Source organism: Ornithodoros turicata, unplaced genomic scaffold (genome assembly GCF_037126465.1).
Source record: "Ornithodoros turicata isolate Travis unplaced genomic scaffold, ASM3712646v1 Chromosome28, whole genome shotgun sequence".
Taxonomy (NCBI): domain Eukaryota; kingdom Metazoa; phylum Arthropoda; class Arachnida; order Ixodida; family Argasidae; genus Ornithodoros; species Ornithodoros turicata.
The window spans coordinates 1096075-1113735 of record NW_026999351.1 but is presented as its reverse complement, the minus strand read 5'-3'; the positions used below and the strand labels follow the sequence as shown (position 1 = coordinate 1113735).

General features: G+C 44.7%; 1 protein-coding gene across 1 annotated transcript in view; it reads left to right on the top strand.

Moving 5' to 3' along the window:
- LOC135373642 (uncharacterized) overlaps window positions 1-17661 on the top strand; it is a 69711-nt gene that overhangs the window by 25056 nt on the left and 26994 nt on the right. The window contains exon 9 of the mRNA XM_064606741.1: window positions 14331-14448. Within this exon, the coding sequence (XP_064462811.1) occupies window positions 14331-14448 (118 nt within the window). The remainder of the gene's footprint in view (window positions 1-14330; window positions 14449-17661) is intronic.

Genomic DNA, 17661 nt, shown 5'->3' with positions numbered 1-17661 from the left:
GAACTAATAATTATTGCAACCAATTAACTATACAACAATTAATTATACAACCCAAGTTTTACACAGAAAATCCGCGGCAAGTTTTGCACTTTTTACTTTAAATGATTTCAAATGTAAAATTTTGAATATTTTTAAATTGTGCAAAATCTAACTCAATGCAATACTTGACGTGGATTTTCTATGTAAAAGTCGGGTTGTAGAAAAAAAAACTAGATAGAAAGGAAGCAGACAGTGAGAACTAATTTATTTGAAAATCAACAACGCCATTTTGAAGAAACCACGCCAGTGCGGGCGACTGAGCCATGACGGTTGCAGAGGCAGGTAGCCACCTAGTTGCAAGGCGTCACACCAGATGGTGCCAGCATCGTCGCTCTATGCGAGAAAGACAAAACAACAAAGTACTAGCGGCACGTAAAAATGGCAGCACTGCTCAACAAGTCTAGGCATGCGAGGGAAAAGGCCTAACCACAGCGTCACCGCACAACACTACGCGGCTAACACAAGGCGGGAACCACTAGCCACACGACTGTAAACGAGAGTCAACAGGCTTGGTACTGGACACAGCTAAACAAGTCTAAACATGCGCGTAAGGCGAGAAAAGCCTTAACACGAGCACGTTAAAAGAACTCTCAAACATCGGTAAATCACTGACCTTTTTCCCCTGCGGCGATGATGAGAGAGCCATCCATCCGAGAGCCAGGCAGAAACTGAGCGGGCGCGGCGACTGCGGAGCAACCGAGCGAACGTCTCCTCTCCGCGAGAGCCAGCGAGCAACTGACTGGGACGCCGCGCCGCGGCAGCTACGCATACCCGCGCGACCTTAGCGCCCTCCGCGGTGACCACCTACGAGAGGCGAAGAGCATTCCTGCGCCCTCTTCTTGCGTTGCTCATTGGTCGTGACGTCATCCTATTGTCTCAGGGCTACACTGTTTTTTTTTCAGTAATACTACTCTGGACAAGGTCCACCTGAAACAATAGTGTCGCGGTATTACGTCATCACGCAGCTGCGTGGCTCAAGGACGCGTACGTTCTAGACGGGACCTGTTATTTATTGAATCACTAGCCCAAGATTATGTCCTTTATTCTACTATAACGATTGCATAGGGAACTGTTGCAGAAAAACACAATACATAAGAGGTGATTGTAGGAATTCCAAAGTCTAACTAAATTAGACTTGCAAAAGAAGAAAATATCCTAAAACGTAACTCCATCAATGGCTAAGAAGAGGACTAGACACTCAACAAATCAACACAGAGTACGGGTAACAAGGAGCGCATAACTATGCGCCTACTCCATCCGACAGCCAAGCACGGAACTGAATCGTAATGCTTTTTCTCCTCTATAAAGTCATGCATCTGTCCCTCTTGCGGTTGATTTCTGAACTAATTTAATCGCAAAATTATTAAGAATAGCACTATTCCCATTCAGCCTAGCACTATCGACATCGTCAAGACTAGAATGTTCCTTGTCAAAAAGAAAAAAATACAAAGCGTCAACAAAGGAAAGCATGCATGTCGGGGCATGTCAGGACAAATCGCACAACTGCCGGGCAACAGAGGAAAGCAAACACAGAAAAACACTTGAACAGAGTGAACACTCACCACCATCGGACACGTACACTACATTCCCTCATTGTAAATCCGTTCGACACAAAATGCACGATTCAGCAGTGATGAACAACACATCGGCACCCCATCTGAAGCAGACAGAACCCCACCGAAGCTACGCCCTTCCACTAACGGCCAACGAATTGCTAGGAACATAATTAATGCGTCCACACCCGTCAGTGTCGAAGAGTGAATCCCTGCACCCCCTGCAGGCTATGCTCATTGGTCGTGACGTCATCCTATTGTCTCAGGCCTACACTGTTTTTTTTTCACTAATGCTCCTCTGAACGGGGTCCAGGTGAAGCAATAGTGCTGCGGTATACGTCATCATGCAGCTGCGTGGCTCGAGGACGCGTACGCTCTAGACAGGGGACCTGTTATTTATTGAATCACTATCCCAATTTCCTTTATTCTACTATAATGATTGCATTGGGATCTATCGCAGAAAAACACCATACATGAGAGGTGATTGTAGGAATTAAGCATTTCATTACCAAAGTCTTACTAAATTAGACTTGCAAAAGAACAAAATATCCTAACACCTACAATGGCTACATACAATGCGCTAATCGAGACATGTCCATCCTTTCCGAGAGCCAGGCAGCTAACTGAATAATGTCGCTTTGTTCCTCGACTGGATAAAGCCATGCACCTGTCCCCCGTCTGGTTACTCTCTGAACTAAATGAATCGCAAAATTATTTAGGATAGCACTACTCCCATTCAAGACAGCACTATCGACATGGTCAAGAATGTTCGTTCTGAAAAAAACTACATGTAGAAGGAAAACATGACAGAACAGGTCAGGGCATGTCAGCGCATGTTTGTCAAACAACAAGGGGGGGAAGCAAAGAGAAACACTTGAACAAAGAAGAAAACCAGCATCAAAGTATTTCTAAGCACACGGACTCCTCTTATTCAAAAACAGTGCTGATCATAAATCCGTCCAGGACAACACACACCATTTTTCGATTGCTACACTTTTTTCCAGTAACGGTCAATGCATTGCTACAGACTGCATGACATCATCACATCCTGCCTGAAGAAGACTGTGGCAAAGACAAACACTCCTATTCTTTATTGAATCGCAAGGTTATTTCCTTTGTCCGACTGTTAATAACGTTCATTTTCACAACAAAATTCAACACAAAAAAAGCACCATGCATATTAGCGATTTTCACCCCCAAAGGCTCATCATGGTCATTAGAATCACAACACCAGTAAACTACCACTGCCCTTTTAAAATAATAAGTGAGACCACTCAATATCATAACCAGGTTTGTGTAATACATGACCCTTTCTATGGTCACACATTCGTTGTCTGAGGCTACACCTGCGAGCAAAAAGGCGCGAAAGCCGGGGGCAAAGTCCTATTCGCGCTCGACGGAGGACTAGACACAACGCCTTTACGGGAACATGATTGCATTCCCACCATATTAATGATCATTTCATTGCAGTTTAGAAAAACTACAACAAAACTATAATTTTAGGAGCCTATTAAAATTCTACTTTCTATGGAAACTATAATTGGCCTATTAGGTGCATCGCTATTAATGAAGCACTCCAATTTTTTCTCTCTTCCCATTTCAGCCTTGCCATGCAGTGAAACAGACTCACATCCAAAATAATTAATTTACACTGAGGGTGCCGTGCTTCAGGAATTCCTATCCTGCGCTCAGATGCAAGCGTTTCTGCACGAATACCTATAACAGCTTACTACTTCAACATACCGAGCTCCTAACAACATCTAACAAACAAGCAGAGAAACGCACTACTCAGCTTTAGCATGCGACTTTCTTCTGCGCAAAAGCAGTGATTTGAGGAAAGAGCAGCAAAAATTGCGCACACTTGTGCTTGGCTTCAAAAACTGAAGCATATGCTAATAAACTAAAAAAAAGACACTCATGTCTGGTATCAGATAATTCTTGCATAATGCTACATACACAGCCTCATTGTCCCTTCGTAAAGAAAGCACAGGACGAGGGCACACAAATTCCTTTAAGCGGGAAGGGAAAAGGCTTAAGACGGAGTGCTCAGGAATAATAGCAGAGTCACCGGACATCGCTAAGCGGCTAACACAATATAACAAGGTCATAGCGGCGGGTAAAATTGCAACACTGCTAAAGAAGCCCCAACATGCCATGATGACGTCGTAAACCAGGAAAAAAAGCACGCCCGCACACACAGCAGCTCAGGAATGCACAAGGAGTGGTGCTTTATTGGAATTTATCCTCCACGCTCACATACCAGCATTTCTGCGCAAATACAGCATACAGCATACTGCATACAGCATACTGCATACAGCTTACTCCATCAACATACCAAGCAAAGTGAGTACTGACACTCAAAAACATATAACAAAAAACAAATTTCCTCTGCCGAGCGGCTTTCTCCTGCTCTACCTAGATGCTTACTTTTTCCCCTCACCTACATTCTGAGTAAAAGCAGTGAAAGAAGAAAAAAAATGCGAACATTTACACGCATTTGTGTCCCAATAGCTGTAACTGCAAGAAACCGTAGCGCACGCTATTAAACTGAGAGACACCCATTTCTGCCACCAGATAATTCCTGCATAATGCCACATACCCAGTCGCATTACCCTTGTGTAAAGAAAGCACAGGACAGGGATACACAAATTTCCTTAAGTGAGCAGGGAAAAAGCTTAGGTCGAACCGCTCAGGAATATTCGGAGAATCCCCGCTTATTGCTACGCGGCTAGCACAACATGACAGCAAAAAGATATTAGTGAAGGGTAAATATTGCAACACTACTGAACAAGTTCAGACATGCGACATCGCATACAAAATACTGCTCATCGTGAAAAGGGCTTAAGCCTGCGACCGAAAATCATAGAGCATACGGAACTTCATTTTTCTATTTCGCGTAAACTAAACGCGGTCTGCTTGGAAAATGACGCACAAATTTTCTTAGGGAGCAGAGAAACATAGGACTTTTTACTCCGTGCTCAGATACCAGCATTTCTGCTCAAAAAACCATGACTGCAAAATTAAGCACTGCTTACTTCATCAAGATATCGAACACCCAACAAAATCAAACAAACAACCCCACTTCCACTGACAGAACAATATTCAGCTTTTACCAGGAGGCTTTCTTCTGCGTAAACGTAGAGAAAATAAGAAAAGAGCAGCAAAAAATTACACGCACTTCTGCTCGCATAGCTAGAGAAAAGAGAAAAAATAAAATAACGAGGCACAGGCTAATAAACTGTGACAAAGACATTCATTTCTGCTATCAGATAATTATTGCATAATGCTAAATACTCATTTGCATTGTCCCTGCGTGAAGAAAGCACAGAAAAAGGACACACGATTTATCTTAAGCGAGCAGGGAAAGTCACTTCTACTCCGACAGCTTAATACCATAAAGTCAGTCACAGACAGATACATACTAACAAAACTCCATCAACAGGACCGGCGTCGGGCATTCATAAAATACCCTGCCCAAAACAGACTTCACCAGGTTCGCGAGGCAATTCCATTAAAAACGCTCGTCCTATCCTAGATATCCTAGATATCCTAGATATAGCAATGCAAACGCGACTGCCCTTATTTTTTAAACAACTATTTCACGCGATAGTACATAAATGTATCACTCGTGTCGCACGAAAAGGCAAACAGATAGCACTTACTTATCAAGTGGGGTCCCAGCACACAGACACAGAGACACACACTCACATTTTCACACTCACAAACACAGTCTATTTTCACAACCACATAAATCCATATTATTCCTCAGGTCCTAATAATGATCCTGTCATCAATCCTATCAATAATCATCCTACCATCGTCAAAAGAAGGCACATATATATATGCGAACGCAAAACAATAGGTCTTCGTTCCAGGTGTAATAGGATATCGTCACTCGGCCGGCGCGAACCAAAAAAAAAGAAAGGAATGCATGTTCGCTATACATCCACGAAGAAAACGGTGCCGTGCTTCTGCGCAGCGATCATTATACAGGAGTGAATTCACTTCGTTTTCCTTTCATTTTCTTGCACTCATATATTTTGCAAGAATACTATAGAGTAGAACGTGTAAATGTGAACATCATTCGCTACACACTGTAGCTCTCATCATTTTTAAACTAAACCACTTAACATGTGTTCATAGGCTTTCACTAAATAGGTGAGCCAATAATGACTCTAAATAAAATCAAATCAAATAATCATTCACCATCGCTGGCTGCAAGTTTGGGTACCCAACAGAGCAGTGCGCTCCCATCAACGCGCCTTGGACTGGCCTTACACACACACACACACACCCGAAGCCTTTTTGAATACATTCTGCTGTCGCCGGAATATAATATTTATTGCGAGGGTACTACAATGTCAGCTCTGTTGCTGTTTAAGTGATAAAACAGTGCGCTCACTCGAGAGCGAGAACGGGCCCGCGCGCGGCTCGCGTGGGGCGCGGTTCGGGCGCACTGTTTTATCTCTTAAGGCAGCACAGAAGTCATTTTTAACACCCAATTTTCCGCCCAGTTAATTAACACCCAGTTAAGTTAACACCCAGTTTAGTTAACACCCAGTCCCCGCGCCCTCTCAGTTTCTGAGTGGCTCTCGGATAGAGCAGTCGCACCGTCGCCGCAGGAGAAAAAGGTGAGTGATTTACCGACGTTTGCTTGTTTTTTTACCATGCTCGTGTTAAGCCTTTTCTCGCTGTACGCACATGTTTAGACTTGTTTAGTGTAGTGTTGTGTGGTGACGCTGTGGTTAGGCCTTTTCTCTTGCATGCCTAGACTTGTTGAGCAGTGCTGCCATTTTTACTTGCCGCTAGTACTTTGTTGTTCTCTGTCTTTCTCGCAGAGAGCTACGATGCTGGCACCATCTGGTGTGTTGCCTCTGCAACCGTCGTGCCCCAGTCGCCCGCACCGGCGTGATTTCTTCAAGATGGCGTCGTTGATTTTCAAATAACTTTTTTCCCACTGTCTGCTTCCTTTCTATATAGTTTTTTTTCTACAACCCAAGTTATACATATAAAATCCACGTCAAGTATTGCATTGAGTTAGATTTTGCACAATTTAAAAGTTTAAAAAATTTAAGTAAAAAATATTTTAATATAATTGAAAGTAAAAAGTGCAATACTTGCCATGGATTTTCTGTGTAAAGCTTGGGTTGTATAATTACTACTGCAATGTTCCCTCCCCCACATTCCTGCCCCACTCGGCCGGGTTTGAACCAGATCTTGGGCTCAGCCAGTCAACACGTTAGCCTCTGAGCTACCGAGGTGGTCAGCCCAATACTGAAATTCCGAAATTGGCGCTGATGCTCAAACTGTATAGGCTCACACGTTGTCTGTAACTAATTTGAACGGTTGTTGAAAAGGGGTCGAAGCCACATCGCATATTGTGGTCTATGGAGGGTCAGACCATTTGGGATGCTCAGTGGCGGATTTCCAAACCAGCCCATATCGCCGCGGACTCCAGTTCACGCGGCGTCACCGGCGTATAGCGGCCGCAGAACGCCATGAAATGACATTGCGGCCGCTTCTATTGTGTTCAGAGCGTGTTACTGGACGGATGATGAGCGAAAGGTGATCTGTTCAGGTGCCTCTGGTTGATGATAAGGCATGTAGAAGCTTTTATGCGTCTTGCTTTTGGGAACATGATATAGTCGATTGAAGGGACGAGCCTGTAAGGGGGAGAGAACGCCTTTACTGGTCGAAGGCCGAACGTAGGAAAAAGAACTGCAGTCACGTCTCGCGCCTCTGTGGCGCAAACTAAGCGGAGAGGTTCGCGCGAGCGGGGGAATCAAACGTTCGCATAGGACGCAATGTCTTTGGGTATTTCAACGCGGTCAAGCAGTGAACTTTTTTCCCCGCTTTCCATGCTGCTCTAAAGGGGCAGTAAAACAAGGTGTGCATTTCTCTGCATTATATCAGCGCAACTTATGCAGTGAAAGCTCGCTGTACTTATTATCGCTGAAATCCGAAAGGCGCTTGGATGTGGATGACATATTCAATGCACTCTGTCGCTTTTTAGCTCCACCCTGTGATCTCACTTGACGTCATTTTGACTTGGAGCTTTCCTCACCAATTATGAATGAATGTATTTTATTCCCACTTTAAGTCGTGGTTGGAGCCTTGAAAAAAAAAAGTCGCAGTAACGACTTGACGGGTTCACAGCTCCCGTACAAAATGACATTGGTTAAGCGAGACGAAAAGCATCCGTGGAAGGTAAACTATAAATGCATGCAATATGAATATCTTTCTTTGACACTGTCCAAATGAATCAATAGGGGCTCGTTCAAGATGCAAGGCAATATATATGAACACTCTGTTCACCATATCTGATTCTCATCGGGGGATATGCCGAAACCTCTTGGCGCGATTATTATAATAACTATGCTCTTTGAGGTCAATTAGTGATAAGATATTATCTAAGGACGTTTTATGAGCAGTACGGTAATAACACAAAAGTTTATATCGATACGGGTTATTAACAATAATCAGCGAGTACCGTTCAAACAAACCAGTTGTGGTGTGGTTATATGGTGGACGATCCAAAGTTCGGGGGAATTTATTTTGCAACACAAGCAACCTATGTAGGTTGGACATTTTCGTTGTTCCCATACCAAGAAGCAGTAGTTAAAATGTGTGTACAATAATGAGTTTTAAAGTAGCATAACTCGTTTGGTTAGATGCTTACGATATCTATACAGAAAACCAAAGAATCGCGATGCCTTGGAATGCACGTCATCAATGACCAAGAAAGTAGTAGTGTAGAAGAAAAAGTTACACCGAGAGTTTTGCATTTCCTACTATGTCGGCAACTGTGTTATCTATTTTAAGATTTACTGAGGGCTGAACTTGTTTTTGCGTTGAAGAAAACCGCCTTAGTTCTACTGGCGTTAGTGTTCAAACAGTTAGGATCAGCCAAATACTTTACCCGTTCCAGTACCTCATTTGCATGTGTGACTATCCCGTCAGGGTCTGAACCGTGAAAAAAGATGCTCGCGTCGTCGGCATGTATGATAAACTATATGGTATGATAAACACTAAAGAGCAAAGGACCAAATAAGCTACCTTGCGCTGCAGTACAGAAGAGTAGCCATTAATGACAACCTTCTGATGCCTATTATCTAAATATGACGAGGACAGCGAAAGTGTCGGGCCCCGGATTCCACAACGCGACAGTTTTAGTAATAGTATCCTGTGTGAAAACGAATCAAATGCTTTGCTGAAATCAATAAAAATTCCCAGAGTAATGAGTTTCTTTTCAGTGTTTTATTAGTACGGTTCCTTTCTGTACTAAAACAGCCAGCTCAGTCGATCTGTTCTTTCGGAAACCGAACTGCCATTATAATCAAGGGTTCCACGAATGATTTTACTTCACTTACGGAAATTGACTAGATGAATGTTAATGATATTACATTCAAGCCCTAAACGGTTCAAACATCAAACTGGAAAAGAAATGCATTCAATTTAGCTATCACACTTGCACCACGTTTTCTAGCACGCAGAACACCGCAAGCGCGAATGAATATACGGCGCTACAGTTCACGAATCTCAGGTAAGCGATGGGTCGTCGTCTTGGTCACCTTCGAATGGTTCGGACGACTGGGCTGACGTACTTTGGATTGAACCACGCGGCATCGCGTCACTATCTCGTGTGGCTCAGTGGTTAGTGTGCTGCCCATGTGACGTTGTATCTGAGAGGTACCGGGTGGGAATCGCGCCAGCCCAACTATTGATGTTCGCCTCGGCATTGGGCGCTTAGTATTGTTTAGTCGAGCCGGAGATGTCAGAGATGTCATGACGCTGAATTTCAGAACGACGGAGGGCGAAATGTACTTCTACAGAAGCAAACGGACCAATCCGCCTCACAGCTGATAATGAAGTCTGTTTATTGGCTGGAAATTTTAAACGTCACGTCCCTCCATAGCGTAGAACTCATCCCGGACTGCAAAAGACCACGTAGTCTGGAGTAGTAGTCTGGAGTAGAGGCAAAAGTCCACGTAGTGGTGGAGAGAAGCGTGCGGGTTACTCATGTTTGAAAGCATTTATATATGTCACTGAGCAGGCAGGAGCTGCTTGGGTATACTGCTTGTACGCGGTGGCCTTGGGAGAGAGAAATGTTTGGGATCACCTCTCAACCTTCCTGTTTCGGATTAATTCCATCCTAATAGAAATAGAATAAAATGAAAGTATGAAATACAGATAGCAACTATTTCACTGACCTCTCGCACTACTCCGTTACTTGAAGGTGTGGCGGCATATCCAGCGCCATCACATCAAGGCGCGAATAATAAATAGCCTTGTCTCGCTCAGCCCGAGCTCTCGCTCTGACCTGGCCTGGTCTCGATAGTGTTCAGTAGCACTACAAAGGTGCTAGTGGCCATCTTCAAGTTCGTTCAGTTCCTAATTTCAATTTGAAATGCAAAAATGTTGCCTACACTCTAAACCCAGTGACGGATAGCTGCCGTGTGATCAACTGGCACATTTTTATTAAAAAAAGGTGCCAGATGTCTTCAAGGGGCACGCGGTGCCTGCGAGAGCTGCGGGTGCCATATGCTCCCTGAAGCAACCGGTACGACATCCCTGCTGACGCCAGGAGCCACAGTGTACCGGACGTATCGAAGGGTTACTTGTACCCCGTAATACGCGAAACACATTGCGCCTCTCGAGTTCCCTAACAGAAAAATGACCTCCACGCTTCGCAAAAAAAGAAAAAGCAGAAAATGCTCCAAGCACATCGAACATGAAACACCAAATTTTATTGGCTTGCACATACCTTTAAATTGCATCCAGTACATAATCCTTTGCCGAATGGAAAGCATACACGGTTCACTAATCCCAACACACACATATGGAGCACACGTTTTATTTAGTTGCACGTTGCACGGGTTGCACGTTGCACGGGCACACAACCCATCCGATGATCCGATGCACCAGGCAGTCCTCCAAATGCCGAACACACAATCCTCGAAACTTCGAACACGGAACACGACAGTTCCTCAAACGAAATGACCGAGGAACAATTGTCCAACAAGTGGCAACAGACACCAATTCCATGTGAGAAGCAGTTGCAATCTTGAACGCGTATGTGTGACTGTTGAGACAGGAAACAACCTGTAAAGACACCGAAGTGAATATTACGCTGGTATTGTTCCAACGTTAATGCTGGAATAGTATTCCATTTTGTAACTCACCTCCTCGTAATCGATACAGTCCCACGGTCACCTATAACGAAAGGAAAGAAGGTTAGCTTTGCTCAATTGGTAGAGCCCTGGACCGGTAATCCAGAAGATGTGGGTTCGATCCCTACAGCTGGCTAACCTTTTCAGTGACTTTCATCTTTCGTCGTTGATTTCTTAGGCAATTTGAGGCTTTGTTTGTATATGTCCTTTCTGTGTTGTTCCAGCCTCAGAACATCAGTTTAGCTGTTGTTCAACAGGTGCCCCTTGCATCGATTTCCGTCGTATGAATGTGTGTATCGGTGAGCAAAAATGTAAGAGTGAAAGGAGGATGAGTGCGAGAGAGTGGCTGGTTTGTCGTCTCTTCAGATGACGCACCCCGAAAGTCGCTGGAGAGGTGTGTTAGCTTAGCTCAATTGGTAGAGCCCTGGACCGGTAATCCCGAAGATGTGGGTTCGATCCCTACAGCTGGCTAACTTTTTCAGTGACTTTCATCTTTCGCCGTTGATTTCTTAGGCAATTTGAGGCTTTGTTTGTATCTGTCCCTTCTATGTTGTTCCAGCCTCAGAACATCAGTTTATCTCTTGTTCAACAGGTGCCGCTGGCGTCGATTTCCGTCGTATGAATATGTGTATCAGTGAGCAAAAATGTAAGAGTGAAAGGAGGATGAGTGAGAGAGAGTGGCTGGTTTGTCGTCCCTTCAGATGACGCACCCCGAAAGTCGCTGGAGAGGCGTGTTAGCTTAGCTCAATAGGGTGAAACGCCTCGGCCAGGTGGCGTGCAAGTTCACTGCGTACTGCGCCACTCGCGGTGGCGGAGTAATTACCGTCTCGCGCCAGCCAGGCCATAGGCGCAGCTGTTTCCAGCGAAAGCAAGTGAACGGCTACTTCTGCGTTGTGCCGCCGTGCTTTCCTAGCTATGGCAATGTTGCGTCTATTTTGTGGATTCGGCAAGGTGGGGAACGTAGAAGCATACTTCACAGGAGCGTTATTTTTGAAGATGGTGCGCGATGTTTGGTAGAATATCTAGAGCTGTGTACTGGACAGGTATCACTAAGGAATCAACATTGCTACTACACTCAAATCCAAGTCCAGTTATATGTTCTCAACCTGTCCAGGGGTGTTTTGTTTGTGTACAGTCCGAAGGAGACACAGACTGTGGTAGTCACTCGGGATGACTCGTTTCTTTCAGAATTAATCCCAAAGCTAGACTATTTTTACTTTACATATCTCCTCAATGAGCTCAGTGAGACCGAATAAACTTGTGGCTTATATTATTTGAATATCAACATTTGCTTTATTCTGTAGCAATGTTCTAACAATTGAATAAATGATGCTCAAATGGAAGCCAAAGGTGCGTTACTGACTTCAGTGGTTAAAAGGACAGTCTCGTGCCAACACTGTTGTTTCAAAGCCCCACTGAAATTACGTTCCATAGGGTTTAGAGACATATTCACTGCACTGGGACACATTTTTTGGACCGGAGTGCACGAGTTGATGATAGGACGCTCAGGACTTGTCCTCGCTACAAAAGCTATGCCGCTCCGGGGTTTTCACTGTCAGAACGAAAGACAGGAAGTCGCCCGTGTGGATGAAGTTTGGTGACAGCTTTTTTTGTTGGCCTTTTTCTTTTCTTTTTGTGGTCGTAATACCCTCTACTACAAAAAAATATTTTCTCCTGTATACGAAAAAACACCATCGAGATTTTTTAGTATGTTGTAGAGCAAGGCTCGTTCTATAAAACTGCGTTGGTTTCAGCCGTATCCTCCAACCTCTTCATTGCGTGTTTTACGCTCGATTGTAGCGAATTTTGGAAAAATCGCATACTTCCTCTTTTTTTCCTACAATGACTGTGAAAGTTACGTGTCTGGCGATTTTTCCTGTTGAAGTATTCCTTGGGGCCTTGGCAGGAAAAAAAATATTCATTAAAGTTTAATGGTTTGATTGTCCACAAAAAAATCGCGAAGTAGGAGGAAAATTGCGAAACTTCCGGCCTTTGTATCCCTGCACCGATTACAGCACGACAACCGGGATTTGGATGCTGTGTAGAGCATAGTTTCCTCTATCCGCAAAAGAAAACCACACAGTTCTAGGTGCTTTCTATGATCCGCACCTGCCGTTCACGCCAGGCACGGTTTTCGCCAGCGCTGCGAACTTTACTCGTGTCTAGCACCCGCCACATTGAGATTTGGGAAGAAATGTTTCGTGGTGTGTCGTTTTGCACTATTAGCGACTGCTAAAAAAATTTTTCGTAAAAATTCGGGATCGTTTTGTGGGGGCCGACCAGGTCAGCTGGATCATTTCGCGTGGAATCGTCCAGCAGCACACTCCGGCATACACGGGACGGTAGTTTCGCCTTCCGTCGACAGGGGAGAAATTGGCGCTGGCGTCGTTCCGCTAAACTCCAGGCGCGCGCCCCTATTGGTAGAGCCCTGGACCGGTAATCCAGAAGATGTGGGTTCGATCCCTACAGCTGGTTAACCTTTTCAGTGACTTTCATCTTTCGTCGTTGATTTCTTAGGCAATTTGAGGCTTTGTATCTGTCCCTTCTATGTTGTTCCAGTCTCAGAACATCAGTTTATCTCTTGTTCAACAGGTGCCGCTGGCGTCGATTTCCGTCGTATGAATGTGTATCAGTGAGCAAAAATGTAATAGTGAAAGGAGGATGAGTGAGAGAGTGGCTGGTTTGTCGTCCCTTCAGATGACGCACCCCGAAAGTCGCTGGAGAGGCGTGTTAGCTTAGCTCAATTGGTAGAGCCCTGGACCGGTAATCCAGAAGATGTGGGTTCGATCCCTACAGCTGGCTAACCTTTTCAGTGACTTTCATCTTTCGACTATTAACCTCGCTTGTAATGTACATCGTCGCTTCACCGATGCAGTCGATCCTCTCCTGCCGCCATTTGCAATGCGTCCACCGTCTGCAACAGAATGTACTTCGATTGTCAAACACGAGTGAAACGCAGGTGTCGTACGATGCATCACAGCTAGGTTGACTTACCCTGAAAAAAACATTAGACCTGTACTTAAAAAGCAAGGTGTCATCCTTCTCAAAAGCGAGGTTGCAACGCAGACAGCGGGCGGGAAGGAACGTACTGCGGGAGAATACGTTGTGCCATGTCACTCCTCACCGGAGGAGCGTGGAGCAACGTAGTACGCTCCATCGAAGTCACGCATATTTAGCCGGCACACGCATTATTCAACAAGCACACCAGTACGAGGTTCAAGTGACGGCTTTGTACCTGCTGAAATTTGGCGATGAGGTTCGCTGGGCTTGCTATTTGATTACCGTTACCGCTGTTTCCAGACGGTTACGGCTGTGTACCCGCTGCACTTTCTGAGGGAGCTTTTTTAACTGGCACATGTCCGTCACAGGATTTAGACTGTAGAGCTTGCAGAGTCTGTCTGGGTCAGGCAAGGTGTGTCTAGCGAAGTGAATTGCTGGCGGAACTGCAACGGCTGTCTCTGCCGGGCCGTTCTAGTACAGAAATATGTGATTCTTCGATTGTGGTCGATAGAGTATCATGATATCTTCATTGTGTCCTTCATTGTTTAAGTGTGCTGACTTGTTTCAGACTGGTACGAAGATAAAACAGGACCCTGTGGAGGACGTTTGCTGCCCAACATCTACTACGACCCTCCCTTTTCCTACCTAGCTGTTACACATTGTATGTGGTCCAACACCCTGGTCAGGTACGTCTTTTATGCGGGAATACGCAAATTCAGTGGAGTATACACTAAGTACACACTATACACATAAGAGGACATGCGTAGAAAAGCTTGCCCATGGGGTCCATGACGACGAAGCATGACCTTATAGGTAGTGATGAGTGCGGGCACGAAAGTTCGTACCCGCACACGTACCGCAACCGCACAACCCGCATCCGTACCCGAACATCCCGACGCCTATCCGCATACCAGCCGATATACCCGCAGCCCAATGCGTACTCATATATGAATTATATGCCACATGATCGTGACGGCACGAAATGAGTTATTGATACTGAGGACAATGTCCTTCCTTTAGCGAGCCATTTTTCCAACGCGTACGCTGTGGCCACTGCGGACATGGTTGCCAGCTTACTCATGCGAAGTGTACCAGTCTTGGTGTCGAAAGATAGCCGAAGTTAGCCCTATGTGGCAAACAATAACAACAACTTTATTTTGAGATGACGAATTGGATGTGGAACGTCTTGTAAAGTATTTTGGGCCAAGTGTTCGAATGAATCGGGTCATACACCCCAATCCAACGGGTTGGTTCTGCGCCTGCTGGTACTGCGGGTATACCTCCGTAATCCGCTGAGGCAGTGCGAGTCTACCGGCACCTTGCCCGCAACCCGCGATGACACGGAATTGTGTACTCGAAAATAACAAACTTGCGCGGGTACCCGCGGCTATCCGCGGGTTTACCCGCACTGCAGTCATCTTTCCTTATAAGCACAACGACAAGGACGCGACGTAACAACACAACGCCAGCCTGTGTTGTGTAGTTACATACATCATTGTACTTGTTACAAAGTTGTTGTTGTGTTTCGTTGTAAAAAACTGTTTTCTCAACGCAATGCGGGCGACAAGAATACGTATCCGTAACGCATGCATTGCCTTCAGCAAAGATATTTCATCTTTGAACTCCAATTGGCCATGCAATGGGAGCACGAACTGCTTCTTGAATAGGTTCATTGATTTTCAGTCCAATGTGTGGCAAAAGCACAACTGATCGAAAATTTGATCCAATTGAAAATTTTCTAATTGGACCCTTTACTTTTTTTCGACTGGGACGATTATCCGAACTGTACTACCAGCATGCTCTGGTATGATGCACCTCCTTAATTTCATCACAAGGAATATAGCGTTTTTGAAACACAGCTGTTACACCCTTGTCTTGTGGCTTACACAGTGCGACTTCCGGTATACACTTCCTTAAAACTTTTCTTTTTTGGCAAGGTAAGACGTCCTGTAATAATGCGGTTCCCAATGTTTCGCTCTACTTGGAGTTCGTCAGCCTGGCGCTGCGCCAGGCTAACGAGCTCCAAGTAGAGCGAAACAGCTGTCCCTGGCTGGGAGTGCACGATCAAATTGTAAACATATGCTCAACGTGCAGCTACAGAGCTTCGGCTATTTTTTTGCTTTATATATATATATATATATATAAAGTGAAATAATAAGACTTGGACTACAGATTACACGAACGTTAACAAAAACTAATTTATTTAATGGGCAATTTAACACATAGATTAAAAAAAGAATGGTCGACGTTTCGACAGACAAAAAGTCCTCTCTCTCTCTTCTGTCCTGACTCTTTTTGTCTCTTTTAGTCTCTTTTTGTCCTGATGAAGACAGTGCCACTGTCGAAACGTCGACCATTCTTTTTTTAATCTATGTGTCACATTGCCCATTAAATAAATTAGTTTTTGTTAACGTTCCTGTAATCTGTAGTCCAAGTCTTATTATTTCACTTTTATTCAACTTCATAGCCGTCTGATATATTAACCTATTTGTTCTATATATATATATATATATGCAATACGCTACAAAATTTAGGTTCGAACGACCAGGATGTTGAATATAGATAGGGGAGAAAAGACACCAGAGACTGACGTAGGGAGTAGGGGAAAGTTATTTATTAAGCTGGCATTTAAACTAAGGGTCTGGGGAAGTCTACGTTTCGGCGGAAGCTCCGCCTTCTTCGGGACTGAGAGGAAAATCTCTGTACAAGGTCTTTTAAAAGGTTACAAAAGTGTCGTCACAGTTGGTACAATTCCACTGTGAGGCAGTCGTTAGTGAGTCATGTTCTGGAAGATTCCGGAAGGTTCCTGGGTCATCGGCCGGGGAGATTACGTGCCAGAGCCTTGGGTCGCGCTCGTTGAAAACCTGTTGTCCGGGGTGTTCTTAGAGTCATTGTGTCCAGCTGTAAAGAAAAGAAGAAAAGAGGCAGCGGGCACTCCGAGGACATACAGAAAAAAAGTTATCCGGATATGCTTCTTACAGTTGATAGCACTCCTTTATCCTCATTTATTACAGATTGGAATTTGTAGATCAAGTACCATTCGCGTTGCTCTCTGCAGCGATCGGATGTGAAATTTGACTCTAAAATAAAAAGTGCGACGTTATTAATGGAATGACCGGGTCGACTAAAATGGCGAGAAACCGGGAGGCTACCTTTTTTCGAAACATCTGATCGGTGGTTATTGAATCGAATCCTAAATGAATTTTTACTTTGACCTACATATTGCGCGGAGCATGTTGTACATTGAATGATATAAATAATGTTACTGGAGTTACAGTCAAAGTCGCCATTGATTTTAAGGGAGAAGTTGGAGTTTGTACTCTTGACCGCTGCCGTGCTTTGCATTGATTTGCATATTTGGCATCTTTTACCATTGCATGGATGGCATCCCGCCGTAGGTGTTAATGGTTTGGGAACTTTGGAGTTGACTAGTCTATCTTGGAGGTTGCGGGCACGTCTGTAGGTAACTCGTGGCTTCTCGGCAAATATTTGTCGTGTCCGTTCAGATTGCAGAAGGATGCTATGTTTGCGGTGGAGGATACTGTTAATATTACCCGCGCCTGCACCAAAGGTAAGAACAAGGTTTACGCGATCGCCCTTGGGTTCGTCGTTGCGTTTACCGAATAAGTTCCTCCGGTCTGCTTGTCGTGCTTTGGACAGGGCGTCTCTTACTAGACTGGTTGGAAAATTACGATTAACGAAGGTCTGCTCTAGTTCCGCGAGGTTTTTGTTTAGAACATCGTCGTCCGAGCAGATCCTCCTGTATCGGAGTGCCTGGCTATAAGGAATGGCGAGTTTAGTATGGCGCGGGTGGCAACTGTTAAAGGAAAGATACTGCTGAGCATCAGTTGGCTTTCGGTACAGGTCAGTGGAAAAACCCTTCCCGGTTAAGGTTACTT